This window comes from Taudactylus pleione, unplaced genomic scaffold, assembly GCF_031769625.1.
Source record: "Taudactylus pleione unplaced genomic scaffold, aTauple2 ptg000479l, whole genome shotgun sequence".
Taxonomy (NCBI): Eukaryota; Metazoa; Chordata; class Amphibia; order Anura; family Myobatrachidae; genus Taudactylus; species Taudactylus pleione.
The window spans coordinates 1,699,209-1,726,832 of NW_028284881.1; the positions used below are offsets into that span (position 1 = coordinate 1,699,209).

Consider the following 27,624-nt stretch of genomic DNA (forward strand, 5'->3'; position numbering starts at 1 on the left):
CGGTAGGGTCTCGCTGCCGCGAGCCCTGGAGTGCTTTTGGCTCTATCAGAGCCAAAAGCACTCTCACTGACATCACTAGTGATGTCAGTGGGGCTGGCCCCAGACGGTAGGCGCCTCCGTCTGGGCAGCCACACCCCTGGCACGCCTACCAAAGGGGACGTGCTGTCAATCACCATCGACAGCACACCCCCTTTGGTGCGAGACCCATAACGTCTTGGCCATCGTTATTCGGGTCTTGCACATGCGCACGACGGAGCCGCCTCCGTCGTGCGCATGCGCACTTGGGCAACATCGACCCGCTTGCGAGCGCTCAGCGCTCGCGAGCGGGTCTGAATCAGGCCCAAAGTCTGTTGTACATTTCCTGCAGATCACAAACATATATGCATACATATATTCTCACAACACACTCAGTTGCCACTTTGTTAGGTGCACCTACAACAAATCAACACATAAAAGCCTGGAGACATGATCAAGAGGTTCAGTTATTGTTCAACCAAACACCCACCATAATAGGAAAGAAATGTGAACTAAGGGCCTGATTCAGATATGTACGCTAATACAATTGCATTCTCTCACCAATCACAGTTTCTAAAATATGCTAATGCCTTTGAATGCTTGGCTGAGCATAGGGACGCCCACTGCTGCCTTCTCATATCCGTACAACAGCGTAAACATCGATAACATTGATGCAGATCGGGCAGCCATGCAGCATAGTTTGCAAGTCTGACCAGCCACAAACACTGCTGCTCTCCTGATATGCAGAGAACTCTCATGCTGCACAGGAGATCACAATGGCTAATTTATGCATGCCCATGAAAAGGCATTTAAACGGACAGAAATGCCCACACTGCCTAGCCATCCCCCCCGTTACCTCCCCTAAACATCGACTACCTGTCACTCGGGCGCAGTCGTAGAACAATATGCTGCGCAGTGCAGCTTACACGCATGCACAATGACAAACAATCGCTTTATTTGCGTAAAAATCGGCATTGCGTACATTTCTAATTCAGCCCGTAAGTGATTTTGACCGTGGAATGATTGTTGGTGCTAGATGGGGTAATTTGAGTGACTACAAAATGCCTGCTTTCCTGGTATTTTCATTCATAACAGTCTCTATAGTTACAGAGAATGGCATGTAAGAGAGATCACATTTGTCCCACTCTGGTAACGGAGGCTACACTGGGCACAGGCTTACCAAAACTGGTCACTTGAAGAATGGAAAATGTTCTCCTGGTCTGACCATCATGTCTACATGGACCAGAATCTGTAAGGAATGTTTCTAGCACCTAGTTAAATGCATGCCATGAGGAATTAATGGGAGAAAGGAGGGGTCCTACGCTCGTACGTACGTACACATAGGATTTAGATGAATGATAAATTGTCCTCAGCCTTCTACTTTGTAGACTGCACGGGAAATTGTTTTGCTGATATTTTCCGATCTTAGGGCAGAGAAACCGCTGTCACTTCTTGTCAGGAGTTTTAGGGTCGACCGATATCTACCGATTGGTAACAGAGTCACAAAAAAATCCTGTGATTCCTGGACAAAATAAAAAAGCAAAATACATAATTTAATATCTCTTTAAAAAATACAAATAATTTAAAAGCGATCAGTGTTAAAACTGGAATAATGCTATAACGTACACTGTTTACTGTTGTATTGAAACACACACTAGGTAGATGAATATTGCACACTGCTGCCTCTGCTAATAAACATTTATTTTGTGGAATAAATAGGTAAAATAACTGCATTTGGAGAGGATATTCTCTGCTCGTCTGACAACACAGGACTCCATCTTAAAGCATTTTTTCCTCTCCTGTAAATAAATTTTATATGTGAGACCCATCTACATTTTGGGGTTCATATAGAGTTGAATGTAAGTGAATGATGTGCTTTTTTTTATCCGACTAAAATCAACTTCACATGTAAGATTCCTTGGGGAAGATTCAATTCAATTTGATGTTGAATAGCCCCAGGAGGGAGTACTCGGAGCTATTCAATTCAACGCAATGTTAGATCGGGCTAAAGGATTTCCTCTCGCACCATCCTGGGAAGCGAGGAGAAATACGCAGCAGTTTTCCATCTAATTGTGTCGCTAACAGCCTGAACTTGAGTCGGAGAATGCCGGTTCTTGCGATTAAACACCCAGGTAAAGTCGCGAGAACTGGCATTCTCTGACTTAACAGTGTGCTGAATTGAATAGCTCAGGGGAGCTCCCTCCCTGGGCTATTCAACATCGCATTGAATCTCCCCCCTTGCCACAAAAAGACTAGGACATGTGTGTGGGAGCCAAATTGTTACCACTGAACTACTCATTCTACTATTTGGTTCAGATCAGTTGCTCAGCACCTTGTGTAAAATATGAAGGGATGATGACAATCGGTGGCCACATATTACTGGCTGAATCAGTCTAATTCCCTTCCATTTATGCTAACATTATTGTAATATTGCTATAGTGAGCTATTAGCAAGATTACAATGATATTTGCAGGCAGATTTCCATGTCAACACGAGGTGGTCCAGTTGGATCCTGGCCAGGTTTTAGGTGGGTTAGGATCCTGATCGGACCTTGGGCAGAACTTTGACCCGGGGAGCCTGTTCTGAGCCTTCCACTGGATGGATATGGACAAAAACCTAACAGAGTGGTAATATTGGATCCCAGAAGACATATTAGGTGGTTGAGGTCCCGGTCGGACCTTCCGTTGGTGTATGCTGGGCAGAACTTTGACCTGGGGAGCCTGTTCTGGGCCTTCCACTGGATGGATTTGGATGAAAATTTCACAGAGGGGTGGCAATTGGTCTGGGATGCCTAACTTAATAACTTGAAGATTTAAACCCGGGCAACACTGGGTACTTCAGCTAGTTTAATGATAAATAGGCCCCATAATATTGCTCAGTTGAGATTTAAGGACCCTGAGCACGGTATATTGGCTCAGGAACTTCTATACACTGCTTCCCACACCCTATAAATATGGTTGCTCCCTCCTGGCAATCAGCATTGTGAAACTCCTGCGCTGGTCAGCTGCTCGCACAGAGGGGGTCATTCAGACCCGCTCGCGAGCGCAGGACGCTCGCAAGCGGGTCGATGTTCCCCCACTGTGCATGCGCACGACGGAGGGAGGTCCGTCGTGCGCATGCGTGAGACCCGGCGAGCGACGGGCTCTCCATCGCTCCGGGTCTCGCACCAAAGGGGGTGTGCTGTCGATGTTGATTAACATCACGCCCCCTTTGGTGGGCGTGCCGGGGGCATGCCTGCCAGACGGTAGGCATTCCCATATCACTCCAGGGCTTGCGGCAGCGAGACCCTACTGCAGGGTCTCCGTCGCAAGCCCGATGGTCGCGATGGTCAAGACCATCGCGACCATCATCATGGACGCTCGCATATGCTGTGGGTGGTCACCCACAGCTACGCGAGCGGCCAGGAGGCCGCTCCATTTTCATGGAGGAGGTCACTGATTCAGAGCGAGCGCTCTGGTCAGAGCGTTCGGCTCTGAATCAGACCCAGAGTTCTACCTGAAAATGCCAGGAAAGTCTTTTGTGGGCTTTTTTGGTTACAATAATAAAAAACAAAAAGAAAACCATGTCCCCCAGATGGGATGCAATCGGGAAACTGGCTGCCTTTATACTGAAAGCCGGCTTCCCGTCTGTCATATCCCGGCGAGGGTGAAATACCGGGCATCTAGATGTAGACGCCTGACACTTTCTCGACGCCGGGAGACAGACGCCCAGCATCCCGATCGGACAGCCGCGGGGGGGGAGGGTTAGGTTTAGGGCACCCGGGGGGGCCTTAGGGTTGGGCACCTCCCGGGAGGGTTAGGGTTAGGCTAGGGGAGGGAGGGTTAGGGATAGGCACACCCGGGGGTGGGACTTAGGGTTAGGCACCCCCCTAGGGGACTTGGGTTTAGGCAGCGGGGAAGGGGGGGATTAGGGTTAGGCACCCCTAAGGAGGGTTAGGGGGATAGGTTAGTTTATACTTACCTTAGGGACAATTGGGATTTCCAGCGCTGTCGGGCTTCCGCTGCCGGGAACTCTGCTTCTGTCGGCCTGCGGTATTTCAAACCGATTCCCCCCAGATATAATGCAAGAATTTTAAATTGGTATAGAGCAAATGGCTTGTATAAATGTTATCTCATATCGGGATGTAGTCAGCAATCCCGGCTGTCGGAATGCCGATGGTCTAAATACCGGCGCTGGAATACCGACCGTCGGCATCCCGAAAGTAAGTCTCGTGGGTTAGGGTTAGAGTGCGGGGTTAGGCACTAGGGGGAGGGTTAGGTACAAGGGGGGGGTTAGGGTTAGGAACCAAGAAGGGAGGGTTAGGGTAGGAAGAGGGGCATGGTTAGCATACGGACCAACAAGTGTCGGTATGTTAACCCTGTCGGGATCCCGGCTTCGGGATTCTGACCACCGGGATCCCGACTGCTGGCAACCCGTACCCAACCCCTCATATCCAGTAGTGATTGACCTTCATTGACTGTTATGCACGCCATCATAGAACACTTTTAAAATGAGTGGTGACTCAAGTGGAAAACTTTAGATACAGTATATTTATGTCACTTGTACCATACATACATATGATTCCCCTTCCAGTAGACCAACATTGTTATTGAAGTCATGAGTCTTTTAGATTTTGGAGCCACTTGTTTTCTCAGTTTTTTCTATGTAAAACAACCTGTGGAAATGACTTACTTTGACATGAGCTCTGTTGTTGTAGCATTCAGTACTGCTAGAAGCCCATGACCCTGCTTGTCCTGTTCTATAGCTGGATGCAGTTGCCGCAGTCTCAAGATTCTGGGTGCTGAATTTAGCAGATGAAATATTTGAAAAGTTCCCTGTGGAAAAGCTTCTTCTGGATTCTTTATCTCCTTCCAGAGAAGAGAGACCGCTAGCTCTTGGGGCAAGCCTCTTCCTCATCAGCAGAGCAAACTGTCTCTTCTCTTCATTTAATTGTGCTATTCTGCTCAACTGGCAGCGATCTATTCTCTTCAGTGACTAAAATACATCATAAAGTGGACTGTATTAGCCATAATGGAATCAGGTGTGGCATAATAACATTAAAGTTCATGAAAATAATGTTACAACACTGTAATACTTATGCCTTAGATATAAAGTTTAAGTATTTGGAAATGCTTACAAATAAGTTACAGTGTTTGCCATGCTAAAAATCTCTAATCAACCTCTAGTATGCCCTCAATAAAAGTGAGGCGACAATACACTGTGGATCATTCATTGCTGAGCTAGTCTTCCAAGTCATCATTATCGATTTATTTATTTAATAAATCTAGTCACATTGAAGCTGAGAACTAGAGTAACCACTTGATGAATTGAGAGAATTGTACACTGAAGTGGCAAAAGGGATAGGTGCCTAGTATGGTGCTTATGGACATATATTTGCAGACATATTTTCTATTGCATTCAGTCAAATACAGGCAACTAATATAGTTACTGACAAAGATGAAAATTTGGATAGGGAAGAACAGAAAGAGATATTGCAATAGCCAATGCAGGAGGTATGTCTGCACTGTCTTGTGTGAGATACATGCATACTCTGGATATACTGTAGTTCTTAGATGTATGTAGTAAAATATAAAAACAAATTGAATGTAGTGAACAAAGGACATAGGGCCTGATTTACTACAGATCGCTATAGCGTTCGCAGATGCGATTAAGCACGCAGTTCTGCTGCGAAAATATGCTAATGTCTGCAACTGCTCAGCCAGCATAGAGACGCATACTACCGCTTTCGCACATCCTTAAGACCTCGCAGTCCTGTGTATACAATCGGTAACATCGGACCTGACTCAGAATTGCAACTGTCGATGCACGCAGTGAGTACACAAGCTGCGAATGCCGTCACAGTGGCTAATTTATGCACGTCCAGTAAACGGCGCTCATACGGACAGGCACATCTGCGTTTATCTAACTATTTCCCTATCACCACCCCCAAACGCTGACATCCTGTCACTTACTCTGCGATGGCTTAGTATCTGCGTAAATGATCACAATGCTAACCAGCGCACTGCGATGCATGCACAGTACGCACCATTGGTTGATCTGCATACGCTGTTGCAGTTGCGATCCATTAAGAATCACACCCACAGTTCTGAGACAAGGATGATACCTAGGCAGTGAGCATGAGGGGTAGAGTTTATGATTGTGTTTTCAGAAGAAATAGTGATAGCAGGTAGATAGGTTCTGTAGGCTGCTGGGCATTTTATTAGCTCCGTTTTAGTAAGACTGAGTTTGAAGATGTCGGAAAGATAATTAACTTTATCCAACAGAGATGGTGAGAGATCCATAAGAATAGATACAATTTGGCAGACACTGAAATTCACAGGTGCTTTGAATTTTCTAGTGGCAGAAATAAGGAAGAGCAGAGGGACTAGGGGGTAGATTTACTAAAGCTTCTAAAAATGAAAATCGGTGGTGTTGTCTAACCAATCAGATTGTAGCTATAATTTCTCTATTGTATCCTAGAAAATTATAGACAGAATCTGATTGGTTGCTATGGGCAACACCCCCATTTTTAATTTTTAGAACTTATACTAAATCTACCCCTAGGACTGAGCATTTGTGGTACTCTAACTGATAGAGGAAGTGGAGAGGAGTTGGATCCAGAAAACAAACACTGAAGAAGCAATTTGAAAAGATAAGAACCAGGATAGGATAATATCCTGGAGAGCTAACAGAGGTAGTGGTCAAGAGTATCAAATACAGTAGAAAGGTCCAGAAGCAGTAGTGTCCTTTATATTTAGCAGAATCGGTATGAGATACCGCAGGATGTGAGCCCGGCGGATGTTATACCGACGCCGTAAGACAGAACAGAGAGGATGCCAACAAAGTAATTAACTATCCCTAACCTTTTCCCTCCCTAACCCACCCGGGGGGGCGCCTAATCCTAACCTCCACCCAGGGTTGCCTAACCCTAACCCCCCCTTTTCCTAGCCTAACCCTAAATCCCCCCAGGAGCCCCTAACCCCCCGCACGTGCCTGTCCGCTCCCGGCGCCCGGCTTACCTTCATTCGGTATGCCGGGCATCGGGATTTCGTCAGGTGGATAATGATAGGTGTCGAGATTTCGACGCCTATCATTAGTCCCATGCCGGGATTTCACAGTCAAAATGCCAACTGGTGGCTTGCTGACCGCATACCATATTTAGCAGTGATCAATTATAGGCCATCTTAGTCAATGCAGTCTCTGTCAGTCAGTTCTGGGAATTAAAGGCTGACTGAAGAGGGTACAATAGGCTATAAGAATGAAAGAAAGCATGTGAGGCTAGTGTAGGCATGCCTCTCTAGAAGCTTGGAGGGGCACTGTAGTTGACACATGAAACAGTAACCGGAGACCATTTGGGTCAGAATTGCTTTTATTTAGTTAGATTAGGAATAATAACCTCATGATTAAATAATAATGGAAAGATATCAGCAGAGAGACAGATTTTACTTTATCTGGGAAAAGAACAAGAGATAGTGGTTGAAAAAATTTGTGAAGGGATAGGATCAAGTAGACATACAGTAAAGTGAGAGAAGAAGAAGAGATTAGATAATTCATCTCCTTTTGTGGGATCAAAATAAAATAAATAGAAAGTTCCAGGGTGTGCAAGGAATGGGCAGAAGATACCATTTATATATTGTCCTTGAATTTAGAAGTAAAATCTTGGGCATTGATGGTGATTGGAGGAGTTGGTTTGGGAGGGTTGAGAAGATATTTAAAATGTATAAAATAAACTTTTTTTTGTTAGATTCAAATGCTGGTATTTATAGAAATTGCTGCCAGATCACGAGAGAAGAATGTAGTAATTGGGAAGATTAAATTGTTGCAGAGAGGTGGAAAGTCTGTGGGATTGAGACTTTGTGTAGCTGGGAGCAGAGGGGCTAAAGTGGTGGAGAAGATATAGCAGGTGATAAGGTCTAGAGGAAAGAAGTCCGAGGCTGTGGCCATCATAGTAGGAGGAGCTTTCAGTCCACTGGGAGAGGCTTAGAGAGGAGACACTAAATTAGAGGCACAATAAGAATGTGGATACTCAATTTAGATATTGAAATGACTACTCAATATAATGGTTGGAATATCAAATAATTATAAATGAGGTAGCCAATCCAAACAATGTTCAGGAAACTGTTGTTGTGGTCCATGGTGAGGATAGATCACAGCACACAGAGAGGATTGGTTGAAAATCCAGATAGAAGTACTTCAAATGATGGGAATGTGAGTGACAGACAGTAGGCACGTAGCATGGGAAATGGGAGAGTCTAATCCCACTGAATGTGCAGTGATTATACAGGAGCCCTACTCTACCTCCTTGTCTTCTTCCAAGGCTGGAGATCTGGGCGTAATAGAAACCACCATGTCAAAGGGCTGCATATGAGGCAGGGTCTGATTTGTGAGCCATGATACTGTTGTTGCATGAAGGTTAAGGTTGATTAATTAAAAAAAAAAGGTCATGGGTGGGGGCTTATTTGTTTAAATCAGAGCTCACGTTCAAAGGGTATCTATGGGATCTGCATAGCGATATACCCAGCTACTAGAAATAATAAGAGAGAGGTAGACAAGATGATTTGTAGGAATTAAAAGGTCTTTTTCAGTGGGACAGACTGAGGATATTTCAGTTTAGGAATGAAGATATGAAATAAGTTCATCATAATTATGTAGAAGTGAGTAGTGAGGGATCTATATGGATAAAGGGATGCAATGCAGGATAATGCTTAAATTATGTTACACTTTGAAGGCTATTGCCATGGAGGATATTATGAATTTTTTGTTTTAACACTGTGGAATTTGATCATTATCAAGTTGCAGAGAACTAAGGCAAGTTTGCTTTTAGTTCCAGTGGCTGCATGAGAAGCCACAGACGCTAGTGCTCCGCTACAGTCACGCAAGGAATCATTGTACAAGCTGCTCAGCAGCCCCCAATATTAGCTCTCCAATGTTCTGTACACCTCCCCACCCGGGTGCTTCTGACTGGAGAAGTTTTTTTCTCCCTACATGCCTGCCAGACAGCCAAGAAGATGATGGAATCCAATATGGCCGCTACAGCAGCGCTCCCATCATCACTGACAGCGAGCCACATACTTCTCTGCCCCCATCGCTGGCTTCTCTCTCTTATAAAAATGTGGTGAAGGCCATACAGGACACCATGCACCCCGTCTTGCAGGAGCAGTTCAAACACGTCACAGACGCCATTCAGGAGACAAAGTCTCAGAAATCCTAGACGATCGCTAGAATTGATACTGCTGAATATCTCCTGGGTGAGTGCTTCCATGACTTATGCGTTTAAGAAGCAATTTACCTCATTATATAAAACTCATAAGTCATAACCAGCTTTGGAACAAGCTAGATGATCTAGAAAGTAGCTCTAGATGGAACAATTTAAGCATAGTGGGACTACCTGAAACACTGAGAGGGGTGTCTCTTTATACATTTCTGACTACAATTCTTCCTGATATGCTGCATATTTCTGAGGACTGTGTCAAAATGATTGTCGAAAGAGCTCATCGCATTGGCCCCACTCAATATAATTTAAATGTCAGACCTAGGGGTATATTTACTAAAGTGCAGGTTTTTAGAAGTGGAGGTATTGCCCATAGCAATCAATCTTATTCTAGCTATTATCTTCTAGAAGGTTCTAGATAAATGATAGGTAGAATCCGATTGGTTGCTATGCTTGAGTGATAAAAGAAAATCATCTGAGGCAATTCAAAATGATTTACGTGAATATGGTGTAAACATCAGTACCAGGACTGTTCATTCCATCACTACCAAATATGGATATTCTGGTTTCGTCACTCCATATGACACTGTTCCATTGTTCTTCTGACCCGTTAATATGCTTTTTAGCCCATTCTAATCTTTTCTGTCTGTATGAGGGATAAAAGCATATTTTTCCTTGGAATTCTGGCATTTAATCTAAAATACTAAAGTATGCGTGAAACAGTCCTGGCACTGAAGTTTACACTACATTCACGTAAATCATTTTGAATTGCCTCAGACGATTTTCTTCTGTCACTCAAGCACAGTTTTTTCATTCTTCTATCACAGCATGGTGTTGTGGATCTTTTCCTACCTTTACTAGTTTTGTTTTGAATCTACTGAGTCTGTAGATACTTATACTCGAAAGGAGGACAACTTCATATGGAATACTGAAGTCAGATCAGTGGTCTGAGGGTCCGGAACCTCTATTACTACCTACATTACTGATTTTTCAGCCCTCTGTCAAAAGTCCCTAGATTGGACCCTAAAGTGGATATTGTATGATGAAGCACCTCTTTATTTACAGTTTTGCACTATGATATAATGGACCTCATTCAGAGTCGGTCGAAGCGGCCACACAGTCGCACGCCACCGATGTTTGCTATACTGCGCATGTGTAAAGTTTGCAATGCGCGTGCGCAAACTAGCCACTACGATCAGAAATTTCTCTCTCCTTGAACACAGCCAGGTCGGTAGTTTGAGTGACAGATTGAGGCGTTTGTGGGTGGTAACAGGGGAAGGTGCTTGAAAACGGGGGAGTGGAGATCCGAACGCAGGCGTGCCTAATTATGCGAACGGCATTTTATGGGAGTGCATACGGTTTATGGGAGTACATAATTAACAAAGTAGCGTCATGGCACATGTGACATGGGAGGTTTTGTAGAGCTTAAGAGAGGGTATGGTCAACCTTAAGCTCTACGACCAGTTCCGATGGTTCCCAATGGTCTCGATTAATCCTTATATGCCCGGAGATGACGTGCTATGCGTACGAGAAGGGGGCATATTTTTATTTTATTTTTTTTTAATTCCGTCCGCTTCCTCCCCTTGGTCAACCAGCTACCGATCCCAACTTAGGGACGCAACTTGCGAGGGAATAATTTGCATATACGGCCCCTTTTCCCGTACGACCATGCGGCCGCTTCGACCGACTCTGCATGAGGTCCTATGTCTCTATATGTCATTTCATGCATATGAATTCATCATAAGAAGATCTACATAATATATAAGGAAACAGATTTTTTTCATAATTTAATATTATATTTTATTACTGTCATTCATCTTTTCCACCACATACCCTTTCTTTTATTTCTGAGTAGCGCCATTTGTGAAACACCATCTCTACATTTTATTGTTGCATTGGTTCATTGTGGGTAGAACCTAATTTGTGTTTCTCAGGCTGCCTCTCATGCACCCCCCTCCCCCCCCAGAAGCACTAAGACCCTCATTCAGAGTCGGTCTGAAGATGCAAGCGGTCGCTCTGAATGAGGGTGGCCGCTTGCATCTTGAAGTGCGGCCTCCTGGTCGCTAGCTAAGCTGTGGGTTACCACCCACAGCTTAGCGACCGACCAGGGTGATGGTCGCGATGGTTAAGACCATCGCGACCATCGGGGCTTGCGACGAGACCCTAAGGTTGGGTCTCGGCAAGCGCAAGCCCCAGGGAGCTCCCTGCTCTGATCGAGCAGGAAGCTCCCCACTGACATCACTGCTGATGTCAGTGGGGCCGCCCCCAAAAGCCAAGCGTTCCGTTGGGAACGCCTCCGTTTGGCCGGCCACCACCCCTGCCCGCCTCCCAAACGGGGCGAGCTGTCATTCAACATCGACAGCTCGCCCCCTTTGGTGCAAGACCCATAGCGACGGAGCGCCCGTCGCTAGCCGGGTCTCGCGCATGCGCACGTCGGAGCCGGCTCCGCCGTGCGCATGCCCAGTGGGTCGACATCGACCTGGTTGCGAGCGCTCAGTGCTTGCGACCAGGTCTGAATGAGACCCTAAGTGAGTACCACCATTTTAGATTTCAAATGTAAGCTGTAAGAGAACTTGTATTGTTCTTTTCTGTAACTGCTATCAACAGTTGAACAAAATAAAGATATTTGTTTTATGAAGGATATATTTAAGGCACACATCCACTAGACGATTAAATTGAGAGATTGAACAATAAGGACATCGTTATTGTTCAATAATCGTTTGGAAATCGTTTAAACATCGTTTTAAAAAATGTCTAAAATGACCAGTGATGCGCGCTCCCACTGGTCGTTTAGACATCTATCATCGGGCAAATATGTTGTACAACCTGATGATAACATCAGGTTCAACATGTTTGCAGATGATTGATGTCCCTACACTGAATGACTGCTCGTTCAGTGTAGGCACATCACAGACTGACAAACGTAATTGTGCAGTCGTTTGCCTGTCTTCTAGTGGATGTGTACCTTTAGTAAGCTACAGGAGGTGAGCAGACACATGCTGTAAGAGCTGCCAGTTGAAACCCAGTAATTCCACCAAACAGGGCTTCAATACCACCCAACTGGATCTTCAACATTGCTCATTCTCATGCCCACCAGAAGTAAAGGGAGGAACCCTCAGACCCTCTGGACCAATAGAAAATCGGCTGCATGAAATGCGCCCAGCCACCTGGTAATCCAGGCTAGCGGATTTCAAGGCCTGTTTTGCCACAGTCATAGAGATTACTGCCCAGCAAGAAGGCAGAGTTCAAGCCTCCCATTGTGCCCCATTGAGGTCATGGCTGCAGCTAAATCTGGACTTCTAAATACTTTGTTGCTGAACTCACTGCTTCTAATCCAGGGCACTTCTAATAAAGGCTAAACAAGAGAGCAAATGGGCCCTGGCAAGCTCTCAACCAGGGCAACCACTGACCATCCACTGTGCCACAAAATCCATCCTGTTGCCCTGGCCCTGTTGACTACCCATCGCCTCTGTCACCCACAGGATGTAATCCAGATTACCTTGGACCGGATCTCCCACCTCTGGTTGGGACAATAGTTGTTGGTTACCAGAGTGACTGAAGCGTTATTGCACAACTCCAGAAACAGGTCCCCACAACACCGTAACTCCATACTTGGACCAGGACAGAATTCATCTATAGGAGGCCTCTCTTCTCCATCTGGGCCACCATACTATGAGCAGGGAATGTGACCCTTACATCTCCCAGGTGGCTCTCTTATTCATTCCTGGGCCTTCACCAACAAGGCCCCTGCTGCATCCTGGCCTCTCCACCACCTTGGTTTCCTCATCTTCTAGGACAGGCCTCTGCAGAGCCCAGGCCCTTTTACTTCCTAGCATCTGTGTCATATTGGTCTTTACTCTGCCTAGGCTTCTTCACCAGGACCCCTGTCTCTACCACCCTGGTCTTTATTCCCACCTTAAATTACACACCACTCCGGAACCGCAAGGCCTCACCAGTCCCCAATATTCCTACTGCCTCTTATTACCCTCTACCTTTAGAATGTAAGCTGTCATGGTTCACTGCCTTATGTCTCTCATCTATCCACTCTCCGTATTCCTCATGTGTCCTTGTCATAGACTCGCTGGATGTGTTTTGCGCTAGCTGCATCCTTTAATTTTAGTCTGCACAATTATTATATTCCTATCTACCATGCCTGTCTTCCATATCTTAGGCAGATTTCCTCTGTCTGACTGTCAGGACCCTTACTGTCAGGCCACAACAGAAGTCCCAGTCAGCTGCGCTCCACCTATGCAGATTCCGGCGCACTCTCCTGCATGCCCGCTCTCCCCGCAGCTGTGAGCGGCGTCTGACGCCTGGAAGTTTAACACTGCCACGGAGCCTAGCGTCCAGTCCCACTACCCAGTGGTTCTCTCTCACCTGCTATAGCGCTGCTCCGCTGTATCCATGAGGGCTTCTCCTGTGATCTTGCAAGTACCAATCCTATTCACTTGTAGGATCAGCTATTAGTGTATGGCCAACAAGCAGCAGGCACTGGGTATATATACTCCTCCTGAACTCTCAGTCAGTGTCTGTGCAACGTCTCCTAAAGGTTTCCTTTTGGTTCCTGCCGGATCTACATTTGTTCCTGACTCAGTACACTTAGCTGTAAATTTACTAAAGTGAGAGTTTTTAGAAGAGTTTTAAAAGTGATGTTGCCCATAGCAACCAATCAGATTCTACTTAACATTTAACTAGCACCTTCTAGAAGATAATAGCTAGAATCTGATTGGTTGCTATGGGCAACATCACTTTTAAAACTCTCTTCTAAAAACTCTCTGTGAGGTTCTGGTTTTGTTGTGGGCCCGGGGTGGTGATAGGAGCAGACACTGAAGCAGGTTTAAATGAAAATGTGGAACTTTTAATGAGTGGTTTGATAGACATGAATATGATAAAAACTAAAGTCCAGATATAGCACTAATGCACTTGGGAGCTGTGGTGCACTTGGGAGCTGTGGTGAAGTAATGAGAAAAAGTCCAGTTAGTGACAGGCAATGAACAATGTCCAGGAAGTGACTGGTTAATAGAGAATGTTCAGGTAATGGCAGACAATGGGAACTGTCCAGGTAGTGACTGGTTAATAGGGAAATGTCCAGTTGATGACAGGCTGGAGACATCAGGTGTAGTGGCTGAAATGAAGAATGCAGACTGAGGAAGGGTTATCCAGCAGAGTGGCAGTGGAGGCAAGGTGCAGGGTGAACAGCAGACTCAGGTACTCAGGCAAGGGGAAGGTAATGGAGGATGCAGGGTAGTCCAGCGGGATTGGAGCAGACAAGCAGGCAGACAGGTAGCGTAACACAGGAGCAGGTGGTGAGCACAGGGAACTCTCTCTCTCAGCTATGCTGAGAAACACGTTGCACTGGCAATGACGTGAGGCTCTGAACCTCCCTAAATACCAAGTGCTGTGCCGTGACTGGCCAGAGAGAGCATGTGACAAACCAGGATTGGGCGATTAGGCCACATGACCGGAGGTAAGTTGGCGGCGCCCATACCGGAGCGGAACGGAAGCACCACTAGGCCTCACCAGCCCAAAGTGACAACATGCCCGCACAGAACCACGCACAGCCAACGCCCTTCGCCAAACACCAGCGCCACCGCCAGACGCCCCCCGCCATTGTGACCTCACAGGTAATACCCGTTGACCACCATGCCGAGAAACACTGGACGTGACACTCTCACTTTAGTAAATTTGCCCCTTAAAGCAGCTTCCAAGAACTTTTTCTGATTACTGAGCATAGCTCAGCACCTGGATCCAAGTACTTTTAATTACTGAGCATAGCTCAGCACCTGGATCCTAGAACTCTGTTTTACCTGAGCCCAACCCAGTGCTTCTGCATACAGTCTTCAGTCTCAAAGAATCATTCACGGACCGTTTCAAGCATCTATCTAGTGGAATATAACTCAGTATTGCTACTACTTATTACCGGGACTGGTTCTGTGCCTATACCACTATTTCCTCCAACCATTCTTGTTATCATTAAGGTTCTATTCTTCAGATCAACTCATGTTCAGTTCAAGCTTCTATTCCGTCTGTATTCATCTATCATTCCTGTTATCAGTTTTCCCAGTCTCGTGCCGTCATATGAGAAAAACATATCTCAGACCGCCTCAGTTTGTGCTGCCGGAATCTCAGCCAGCCAGGCCTGTTCTATCACAGGAGGCCAAATTCTCTAGAGTCGTGACACTGTCATGCAGTTTGATTCAAATCACATCCATTCATTTCTACTTGGTTAAAGCTGGGCATACACTATACAATTATCTGTCTGGTTGGAATGAAAACATGGTAATGTATGGGAGCAACTGACAGTAGATCATATGGTTTTAAACACTGAAAAAAAGGCCCCCCAAAATTTTCAAATTGGTTAAATTTGTGTTTTTTTTAACCAATTTCTCTGAACAACCATTTTTGGCTATTTTCCAGTGTTTGTGAGCAAATGGTCAACTGTCATTTCCTCCCATACATTACCGGGATTCCAACCAGCCAGATTGGACAGATATCTGAAAGAAAATTGTATAGTGGATGTCCAGCTTTACTCTCATGTAACAGACTCATGTTCTGTAATTGTGATATCTTTTTTATGTTTACCCATTGTGCAGGCACTTTGTGACACCTTATACATAAAAGATAATAATAATAATAATAATAATAATGTTTTATCCTAACAACTCCAAGTAATTAATATTGCTTAGACCATACACGCCTACTCTCCCGCGGGAGGCTCCTGATTTTTTAGGTAACACCTGCCACCCACAGTAGAGTAGAATTTCTACCACATTCTGCCCACTTCCTAGTGAAGTGGGCAGAATGGGGAGAAGAAAAAAGTATGCAAGTATAGCCTAGACTTGTACACTTCATTAGATCGTAAGCTTATTGACAAGAAAACAAACAAAGCAACAAACAGTGCATAGCGTACAGGAGAGATCAGAATACTGTCTTAAAGCATCCCTTAACATTGACTCTAAGAACATATTTGCCTACCGGGAGGGAGCTGAATGTCAGCTTACAGCGGGGGGCGTGGTCACACAATGCTGTTTTGGGGGCGTGGTTGGGGGTGGGGGCGTGGCTGTGAGATCGCATCATCGCGGCCCTGCTCCCTCTTCACAATGCCGGAATAAACGGCGTTGTAAAGTGGGAGACGGGGCCTCAATTACGTGATTTAGCGCGAATCGCATCACCGGTCCCCCCGCTGCGGAGGTTTTAATATTAAACCTGCGGGGGGGGAGGGGGATGGCGACTGCCGGGAGGCTTGTCTGCCTTTCCGGGGGGCTGGGAGCAGCCCCTGATATTCGGGAGGCTCCCGGCCAAGTCGGGAGGGTAGGCAAGCCTGTCTAAGAACGTCACTTTACCAAATATTGAGCCTGCAGTTTTTCCAATAAGATTACATTGTTCTATATTCTGTAAAGTGATACTATTATCAATAATATTGCACTATAGGATAGGGACACACAAACTTAACAGCATGCAGACCATTGACGCCTAGAGGCAGAGTGGTCACTTTAAGGGCCTGGGAGTACAGGGGAAGTGGAACACAGAGGTTCATGGCAATGCCCACCTTTCTTACAGTGCATAGGACTGGGCAAAGCTATGTCCCTGTGTGGCTACGTCCACCCCCATACTGGAGCTCACCGACGTCTCTGAGTCCATGATACTGGCAGTCAGCATTAGATCATTTTAGTTATTATTTCCTTTTTTTTTTTTGAACAATAATTTTTATTTCATTTTTTTTTTTCACAAATAAAATAGAAGGGGTACAGAAAAAAAAGGAATGGAATGGGAAGGGGAAAAAAAAACAAGGGGAAATACAGGCAAAATTGTTCAGAAAAAAATAAAACATTGCATTATAACAAAATCAGTGTAAAACATACACAAATAATAGAAAATACTCCACAACTGCAATAGACAAGCCAAAATACAGAACACATCAAAATCTAGAAGTATCAATTTGAGTTTGTTGGAAGGCAAGGACCCACCGTGATAAATTCATGCCAGCTGAACCACTTTATCATTGGTGAGTTAGTAGAGGTAGAATATGGGCAATTTAAAGTTTCCATCAGGAAACTATAATTTATTATAGATTATATCAAAGAAAGAGGGGGTGGTTTATCCTGCTTCCAGAACTGAGCAATGGCTGCCCTGGTAGCAATAAGTACATGACCTATAAAATACCTGTGGTTAACTGGAACATCATCCTGGAATATATGTAAAAGAGCAGTGGAGAGGGACAAAGACAACCTCAATCCAGTAACCTTCAGGATCAAATCCTCTACTTCCAGCCAAAGAGGGCGTATAGCAGGGCAATTCCAGAAAATATGTAAGATCTCACCAATTTGAGCACATGCATGCCAGCATAACCTAGATTGGGAAGGCCAAATTTTGTGTAATCTATCTGGGGTCAAATAAATGCGATATAGTACTTTCATATACATTTCAATATGTGAAATACATCTAGACATTTTAAATATAGAAAAGAATAGTTGGGACCATACCTGCGGATCTAGACATATATTTAAATGGTGTTCCCATTTAATAATGGCCGGTAGCTTATCTGGTTCTTCTGCTATAAGTAGTAGAGAATACCAAAAAGAAATACCTCTTTTGTGGGAGATCGAAAATATACGTGAAAAAACATGAGGAGGAATCATACCAGTCGAGCCTACCAAGTGTGGAAAGGACTGAATCCAGTGCCTGACTTGAAGAAATTTATAGAAATCTCTAGAGGGAATGGCAAAACTAGCTTGTAATTGGGCGAAGGAAAGGAGGGTATTATTTATAAAGAGGTCACGAAGAGTGCGGATACCACCGAGGTGCCAGGAAAATAAATGTAGATTTGGGATTAAATATGATAAGCCCTGAATAGAAAGATGGAGAGAAGGCAGGTCAAATTGTAGAAGGGTAGATAGGCCATCCCATGCCTTGAGAGAAGCTAATGTTGCCCTGGACATAGATTTTAAAGAGACCCTAGAGCTGGATGGAATCCAGAGTAAGTCACAGAGGGGAAATTTGCCTAGCATATCGCTTTCCAACCTAACCCAAGGTTTAGGATCAAGAACATTTGACCAATCAGTGAACTGATCAACCAAGCATGCAGCTTGATAAAGTGCAAGATTGGGATAAGCCAAACCCCCTGACGATTTAGACATCATTAGATATTTCTTAGCAATCCTGGCTCTCTTATTATTCCATATATATTTATTCAACACTGCATAAAATCTATTTAACCAAGAGGGAGGAAGGGTCCTGGGGATTGACCTAAATAAATGCATGAGTTTAGGAAGAAGAGTCATTTTGACGACCGCCATTCTGCCCATCCAGGAAACCTCATGGTTCATCCAATCTTTTGTGAAGGCACTAAATTGGTTCAACAGAGGGCCCTAATTATATACCAGAAGAGTGACTTCTTTAGCTGATAAAGAGATACCCAGATAGCAGAGAGACTGTGATTGCCAATTATAATTATAACGAGATTTAAGGGAATACAGGATATGGGATGGAACGTTTATTGCTAATACTTCAGTTTTACACGCATTTCATTTATAATATGAGGCCGCAGAGTAATCATGAAGCAGCTGTTGTAAATTTGGGAGAGAGGTTTCCGGATGTGTTACAAACAGAAGGACGTCATCCGCAAAAAGGCAAATTCGATGATGTGACCCATTTATAAGAGGACCATGAAGGAGGGGGGTGGAACGGATATATTCTGCTAAAGGTTCTATTGCTAAAACAAAAATGAAGGGAGATACAGGGCAACCCTGTCTAGTACCATTGCTTATAGGGAACAAAGAAGACAGGAAACCATTGCAACAAACACGCGCTCCAGGTGAACTATAAAGTGCAATGATGGCATTTAAGAACCAACCTGAAAAACCAAATTTGGAAAGTACAGCCTTCATAAATCCCCAGTGTAACCTATCAAAGGCTTTCTCGGCGTCTAATGAAAGCGCCAGAAGCGGGTCCTTTGCCTGTGTAAAATGGTCAATAATATTCAAGGCTCTTCGTGTGTTGTCTGGAGCTTGACGGCCCAACACAAAGCCCACCTGGTCTGGGTTTACAAAATCAGGGAGCAACGGATTCAATCTACTGGCTACTATTTTGCATATAATTTGATATCGGTGTTCAGTAGTGCTTATGGGCCTATAATTTTGGGCATGCGTGGGGTCCCATATTTTCTTTATTATTATTTTTCTGGTTGTTGTCCTTATGTAGTTATATATTTTTAGTTTGTTTCATTTCAATATATTATTTAATTGGAGGGCATCTATATATCTTATATATTTATGAAGGTTTTGAATAAACTAATAAAAGAATATATATTTGATCATTTTTGATGATTGATACTTTTAATATTTTTCTATATTCACCCAGCAAGAGTCTCAATCAAAAAAGGATTTGTATTGTATGTTTTTAAATAATTGCTTAACAATGAAGTATGTTGAAATGTATTTTAAACCTTCAACAATGAGCTAATGGTATACAATTAGCTTTCAAATGAATAATGGTGATTTACTGAAGTTCTGATTGGTCATGACTCATTTAAAAATGAACTCATGGATACAATGGTTTTTTCAGCCTTTTGATAAAACCCCTGTGAGAGGGGAGAAACGCGTCAAGGGATCTAACAAGCACTGCATCTGTTCCTGTTCGCATTTGGAGACCACATCAGCATTAATTCCTAGCCGCCACCAGCTGATATCAGCCGTTGCCCACTGCATCTAACCACTGGGAGCCAGAAGCCTGCCAGAGCAGACGGACCCCCTGGAACAGCCGTGTCAATGGCGAGCAGTGTCGTGCACCAGCGCACACAGCGGTGCAGCATTCAAGCGTGCTGCACCATCAGGAGTCGGGAACCTGCTGGAGCAGACGGACCCCCCTGGGCGGCTTGAGCTGACGGTGAGCGGCTATTGTATCATCATCCCTATTTGAGTACAATACATTGTGTCCTCCGATTTCACGGACACCGCGGATCCTTAAACAGAGTCCGCTTTTTCCACCTGGATTTCACTGACGGCGAGTAACTACTGTATTGGCATATACAACTTGGCCATTTGTCTATATTCTCCATCAGGATTTTCCATGAGACTATATTTTGGGAACACTAACAGTTCTTTACTGGGGTCACAGTGAACACCCTATATTTTAGACTATTGTCACCTGTCTTCCCACGGTTCATTTACCTCCACTAGTGGGATATTAACCCATTATTTATTTGTTAATTGTGTTTCATGGTTAATAATTGCCTACGTGATAAATTCATTTACCATCACCATATGGTCAATCACACAGAAATCATCAGGGCATTCTATGCAATTAAATTTGTTAAATTGAACCTTGTTGATATTAATGTTAACAGGAACTGCAGTTCTGGATTATTATGTGCAATAAATTGTTAATTTTAATAATCATTTTTATTGTGGTTTATGTGCACACTAGCGCAGACATATTCTTTTTGATTATGCGTGGGGTTCTTGCCTGGTTTGAGAATAGTAATAATCCGAGCCTCAAGCATTTCAGGAGGGAATGAGCTTGCCTTTTTTTTTTTGTTTTTAATATCAATAGTTTTATTGAAATTTTGTTCCATTAACAATATGGAAAGGGAGGGATACAGAAAAAAGAAAACACGGGGACGGGGGGAGGAATCAGACATTACTGTCGATAGAATATACAACTTGGTTGCAATATACTTGAAAAAAAAAACCATTTAAGATATTCACAATACCACATATATAGACATATACAGATACAGCAGAAACAAAATCTAAAACAGAACAATAGAAAGGGCAGTGAGGCATTAAATCCCCGATACCGACACTTTACCCAGTTTAGGAGTAAATCTAGTGAAAGGGGTACGGGGAGACCCTAAGCATTGGTACCAAAGCACTGTATATATAGAAAGCTATGCCTTCATGCATTATTTTCTGAGATATGACGGTCATTGATACCTTCTCCTATATATCGATTGGATATTTAGCTCATTTTTTGTTATCTGTCGTCTAGTCTTATTAGTCCCTGTCTTACATATATATATTTATTAAAAGCTAAGTTTTATACTAGAGAGGCAGATACTGTGCCCCAACAAAAGAGAGTACTTCTCTTTCTTTTTCCCAGTTTAGGAGTAGTAATAACACACACAACATAATAAATAGAAACCAACTCGTATATAGAATTCAGTTAGCGTTGAGCAGCAATGTGGCACCCTCCCTATTCGTGACAAATTCATGCCATTTGGACCATTTTACCAAGGGGGAGGAGGCCGCTGAGGAATATGGAATACCTAAAGTCTCCATTTGGAAAGCATAGTGGATTTTACCTAAGATTTTTTGTAAGGTTGGCGGAGACGGACTCTTCCAATTTTGAGCTATAGCTGCTCTTGTGACAATCAATATATGACCTAAAATATATTTGTCAGAATTAGACACCTCTGAGGGATATATATGAAAAAGAGCTATGGAGAGTGTCTCCTGAAACTGGGCATTTAAAACTTTGTATGCTAATACAAATACTTCATGCCAAAGATTTCGGATGATTGGACAATTCCAAAATATATGAAAGATATCTCCCTACTCCGAACAGTTCCACCAACAAAATTTTGACTGTGAGAGCCATATCTTGTGTAACTTTTCAGGTGTAAAGTACAATCTAGTTATTATTTCCTTTTAAGTTGGGGAATCAGGACAAACATGCTTATGTCTCATGTCAGAATGGAGCTTGGTCATATACCACAGGGCATGGTCTTGTTTCATGGGGGCATGACCAGCAGTGTCCGTGTGCTGGACTGCCCACATACCTTTCTCCTTCCCAAAATACACCTTTTGAATGTTGTGCACACTTGCTGTTCACCTTTGCTATATACATGGTATAAATGTACCGATATAGCAGCAAAGTGCACTGGAAATTATACTTAAATGTTTTCAGCAATAGTTGTACTCTCAAATTATGTGTTTTGTAATTTCTTACATACATCCATAAATATTATTACCATACTAGCCCTTTAAAACAGGACACTCATGAATTACACAGTTTATGTGGCTGATTAAAATCAGGTGGAATACAGGCTTGAAGTCAGCCAGGCACAGTACCTGTGTAGTACATGAGTGTAAGCCTATCCATAAAGCTAAAATCTTCAGACTGTATCTTTCGGATATGAATGATCTAATGCAGGGTTTCCTAAACTCATTCCTCAAGGAGTACTTTCAGAGCATGTTTTCCAGGTAGCCTCGCAGAATTGCAAGTGAAATAATTAGTTCCACTTGTGGATCTTTTAAAATGTGTCAAGCTGGCCACACACTAGACCAACTTAAGGCCCCCATACACCAGAGATTGATTGCAGCAATCGTGCAATCTGCAATCGATTGTGTATAAAAATCTTTCCCTCTTTCAATCGATTGCAGAATTGCCACAATCGATTGAAAAAGGGAAATATTTTTTATACACAATCGATTGCAAATTGCACGACTGCTGCAATCAATTGCTGATGTATGGGGGCCTTTACATCCAACCAGCCAACTTGTTGACTGGTTGGAATGAAAATCTGGTAACATATGGGAGTAAATGATGATCAGCAATTTGCTCCTAAATGCCAAAACAGGTGAAAATGGTCAGTCAGACAAGTTTGTTAAATGTTTGATCTAAACTATTTGTTCAAACAACAGTTTTGGTCCATTTTCCAGCGTTTGGGAGCAAATTGCTGATTGTATTCCTTACCAGATTTTCATTCCAACCAATCAACTAGTTGGCTGGTTGGACAGATAATCTTTAGATGTATGGCCAGCTTTAGCCAGTAATGAATGTGTGCACCAACTAGGAAAAATGGAAATCATGCACTGTTAAGCTGCATACACACACAATGATTTTGTTACCAACGATTTTCTGAACGATTTTCTGTCAGATTTTTTTAAAGTGTAATGAACGATTTTTTTTGAACTACAAACGATTTTTGCATATTAACTTAATGAAAATCGTTGAATTGGCCAGTCTGACTGAACTACAAACGTGAACGCGTATGAACGATAATCGTTCATCGTTTTAACTCAGAAAGTGAACGATTTTTACAACGATTGAATGATAAACGATATCGTTAACGATAATCGTTCGAAAAATCGTTGTGTGTGTATGCACATTTAGTGCTCCCTTAGGAATGAGTTTGGGAAACACTGCTCTAATGGAAAAATGTCTCAGGGTTTGACTCAATTCTCGTGTTTCAGCCAAGTGAATACAAATTGTTATTTGTTTGTGTACAAAGATCTATCCGTTTCAGGACAAGTATTACACAAACAATTTGGAATTTTGGTAGCTTGTGCTTCACTTAATTGTCCAAAATAGGATTTGTTACTCCGGCAATTTAATTTTTTTCAGCAAAATCCTAAAATATGAAGTTGTTTTCATATGTACATGTATAAATACTGTAAAAATATGAATATGGTGTATTATACAAATAGATGATTGTTTCACCCATTATTTTATCTTTGCTTTTATACCTATCTCACCCTGGTTTAAATCTTCAATTTATAACAGTGACATTCACATTTCTATATGTAAGAACACTTAAGTGCGGGTAAAGAAAAACAAGACTCACCTCAGTTAGATTCCTTTGCTCCTTCAGGAACTGGTTGGTTACAGATCGTGGGGCATTCATTAAATCAGGAAGGCAGAGAGAATAAAATCGGTCACTTTTACAGAAAAAGGATAGTGATACTCCAGGATAAGAATCCATATGTAGTCTGTAATTTAATAATAAGTCCTGCAATGTTGAGATTAAATAAGTAATGGAAGAGAGAATACTGCAGATAGCAAGAATCCTGCAGTAGTTTAAAGGGATTGTAGTCAAATAGAATAACTAAAACTTCTAAGGAAAAGAGGACTATGTTGTACAAAGTAACAGTAAGAATCTGGTTGCTATGGGCGACACATCCACTTTTCCCTTAGTTTCTGGGAGGGATGTGTGAAATCCTACCTGCTTTGGTCTAAACTACTTGAATTTCGTATCACCTCCCAGAAAATTCTTAGTAGATTTGGCTATTCCCATTAGCCAAACATTTACTCAGCCTTTGGGAGGTAAAGCAATCATTTAAGTGAAGTGAAGCAAAGCATCTGATTACTTGCAGAGTATTGCTGGAAACCAGCTCAGACATTTCTCAGGTTAGAGGCTACAATGACATTCCTATCTGCAATGCCCTGCATCAGACGCTTTCACAGCCTCATTGGCATCATAAGTTAAACATGATACTTGCTAGTGCTTCTCTGCACACGCAGTCCACTAAATATTAATCAGTGTATCCCATGGTTTGAATAAAGCCTTTAGCTAAGTGTTGCTGGGAGAAACATTTGTGTGGCGAGTGGTTAATGTATTAAACATATTGTTCTACCAGACATGGATTTATTTTTACACTAATCAAAGAAATATTTTTTTTTTGTTTACTGCTCAGTATTTTAAGCTTGAAAACAGATGCTACTTATCCAGAAATGTAAAATAGTTTTTCTCGTGTAAACAATACATTTAATCTAAACTTGGGTACACACTGGGCGATATATTGGGTGTTTCATTGAACGGCCGATATATATGGCGAGCACGTCGGCGGGTGTGTACCCCCGTTATGTCTGTGAACTTCGTAATTCACAGACATATGGCATTGGCTGTGCAGCACAGAAGAAGGCTGATATATCTGCAGATATAGTGGTGTACAGGTGACCTGCCGATCGCTCCGTACACATGCTGCAGGGACCCGACGATGAGTGACAGCTCAACTGGGCACGCAAATTTAAATTTGTGACATCGGGCCCAACACATCGGGCGGGCGATTGGTACGTGTATATGCACTGACCAATTGTCAGATAGGTCGGCGGGTCAGCAATAAATCAGTAAGTCAGCAATAAATTGCACAGCAAATACTCAGGGGGAACTCAAGTGTCAAAACATAAATACTTACTAAGTAAAAATAATAATAATAATAAACAGGGCACAAATACAGCAGCAGATATCTATTTCTGTGGACTGGATGGCACCATCCTTAGCTGGTTCAAATAATTTCTCACGGGGAAGTCACAGAGAGTTTCTTCTGGAGTAAACTCTTCATCACCAGTGCCACTTCCATGCGGTGTCCCACATGGTTCTATACTATCTCCCATGCTTTTTGCAGTATACATGCTACCATTGGGTGAATAATCACATGTCATGGCCTGGTCTACCACTGCTATGCAGATGACACACAACTGTATCTGTTCTTTGCTCCTGGTACTGAGAATCCAATACCAACCCTAAATGGCTGCCTAGCTGAGCTCCAGGAGTGGATGAGTGCCAGTTGGCTGCAACTGAGCCCTGATAAAACAAAGGTCCTTATGATAGGTCACAGGACAAGACTGCAGCATAGCCAACTAACAGGACTTACGCTTTAGTGGTCGCGCTTTCAGCTTTGTTGCTCCAACTCTATGGAACTTGCTTCCCCGCACAGTACGAGAAGCCTCCACTCTAGAATCCTTCAAAAATAGACTGAAGACTTACCTGTTCACTCAAGCATTTCACTAATGTCCCTTGTTAAGCCTGATTTGTACTTTGTGCTGTAAAGGCAAATATAAAGCACTTTGGGAGCAATTCAATTGTTTTTTGGATGCACTAATTAATGGGAGAATTTCGATAGTTTCTTTTTTTATTATCGTGCTTGTTGCGCCTACTTAGACCGGGTTTAGCTGCATAAAATGGCTGAACCCGTCTGAAGTCCTGGTCAGTGAACCCAAATCGCAGTTTGGCTGCCCAAAACCAGGACTTATCACATAGTTTTGCTCATCACCTCAGGATGGTGTGAGAAGAAATTTGTGCTCCAACGGCTATTCACGGCCAAACTGAGCAACAAATGAAATGCTCCATTGGGCGCCCATTAGGAAAATGCAGCAATAAAAACAAATGAATTGTCCACTTTGAGAAAAGTGCTATATAAATAAAATTATTATTATTATTTATATAGCACATCGATATTTTGCAATGCTTTACAGAGAATATCTAGGGGCATAGGGCCTGATTCAGACCCACTCGCGAGCGGCTGTCCGCTCGCAAGTGGGTCGATGTTATGCACTGAGCATGCGCACGACGGAGGGAGCTCCGTCGTGCGCATGCGCCAGACGCGACGAGCGAAGGAAAGTCCTTCGCTCGTTGTGTCCGATCAAAGGGGGCGTGCTGTCAATGTTGATTGACAGCACGCCCCCTTTGGTGGGCGTGCCGGGGGCGTGCCTCCCTGACGGGGGCGTTCCCACGGGAACGCCTCCCGTCAGAAGCCGGCCCACTGACATCACTAGTGATGTCAGTGGGAGTGATTTTGGCTCTGATAGAGCCAAAATCACTCCGGAGCTTGCGGTTGAAAACCTCAACCGCAGGCTCCGGCTCGCAATTTCGATGGTCGCGATGGTCTCGACCATCGCGGCCATCACAAAGCACGCTCGTATAGCCTGTGGGTGGTGACCCACAGCTATACGAGCGTCCAGGAGGACGCTCCATGAAAATGGAGCCCGGCCCTCATTCAGAGCGTGCGCTCTGCTCAGAGCGTACGGCTCTGAATGAGGGCCATAGTCTTTTATTTGTGGGTTTTTTCTGCGCGAGGAAAACCCCCAGATTTCACACGTGAAGCTATTCAACTATGCAGCATTTTCCCTGTGCGTTAACCCATAGATGCTGCATAAAATGCTGAAAATTATGAGTTTACTCACTCATGAAACCCCAGAAGCTGCAATGCATGGTAATTTGGGATACTGTAGACTTCTGGGTGTGGTATAAGAGGTCGAAAATGTATACTAAATGGTCGACAGGCAATAGATTAACAGGTACAAAAGGTCGACAGGGACAAATGGTTGACACAAAAAATGATCTACACATTTTTTCTGTTTGTATTTTAAGCCTAATCCTAACCCTCCCCCTGGTGCCTAACCCTCCACCAAGTGCCTAAACCTAATCGTAGGCTAAACCTAACCCTCCCCTTAGTGCCTAAACCTAACTGTCCCCTCCGGCAGCCAATCCCTAACCCTCCCCCATGTACCTAACTCTAAGCCCTAACCCTAAAAATGTTTAAAAAAAACCCCCAAAAATATAATGTTGGCTCTTGGTTGGTCTTTTTGTGTTGACCATTGGGGTGTCGACCATTTGAACTTCTTGACATTTTGCACAGTCGACCTTATCAGTCAACCTTTAGAACTTGTCGACCTTTTGTACCTGCCGACTGTAATGTTCTGGTTTAGTTGTGGACCCGGGGTGGCGACAGGAGCAGATACAGAAGCGGATTTAAATAAAAAGGTAGAATCTTTAATGAGTTATTTAGCAGACATGGGAATGGCAAAAGCAAAAGTCCAGGTTTAGCACTAAAGTGCACTTGAAAACTGTAGTGAGGATAATGGGAGAATATCCAGATAGTGGCAGATAAGAACAGTCCAGTATGCAGGTTAGTGAG

The 27,624-nt window shown here is 43.5% G+C and overlaps 1 protein-coding gene across 2 annotated transcripts; it reads right to left on the reverse strand.

Moving 5' to 3' along the window:
• Positions 1 to 1,016: 1,016 nt before the first annotated feature.
• Positions 1,017 to 25,652, reverse strand: LOC148502896 (uncharacterized). Of its 2 annotated transcripts, XM_088449064.1 has the most exons (4): positions 25,582 to 25,652; positions 23,772 to 23,936; positions 4,687 to 4,989; positions 1,017 to 1,537 (listed from the first exon to the last, which is right to left on the reverse strand). In XM_088449064.1, the coding sequence occupies exons 2-4, from the start codon at positions 23,907 to 23,909 to the stop codon at positions 1,385 to 1,387; spliced, it is 594 nt and encodes a 197-aa protein (XP_088305190.1). In that variant the 5' UTR covers positions 23,910 to 23,936; positions 25,582 to 25,652; the 3' UTR covers positions 1,017 to 1,384. The 2 variants fall into 2 exon arrangements, with proteins under 2 accessions (XP_088305190.1, XP_088305189.1); XM_088449063.1 differs by lacking the exon at positions 25,582 to 25,652 and having other exon boundaries at positions 23,772 to 24,104.
• Positions 25,653 to 27,624: the final 1,972 nt, after the last annotated feature.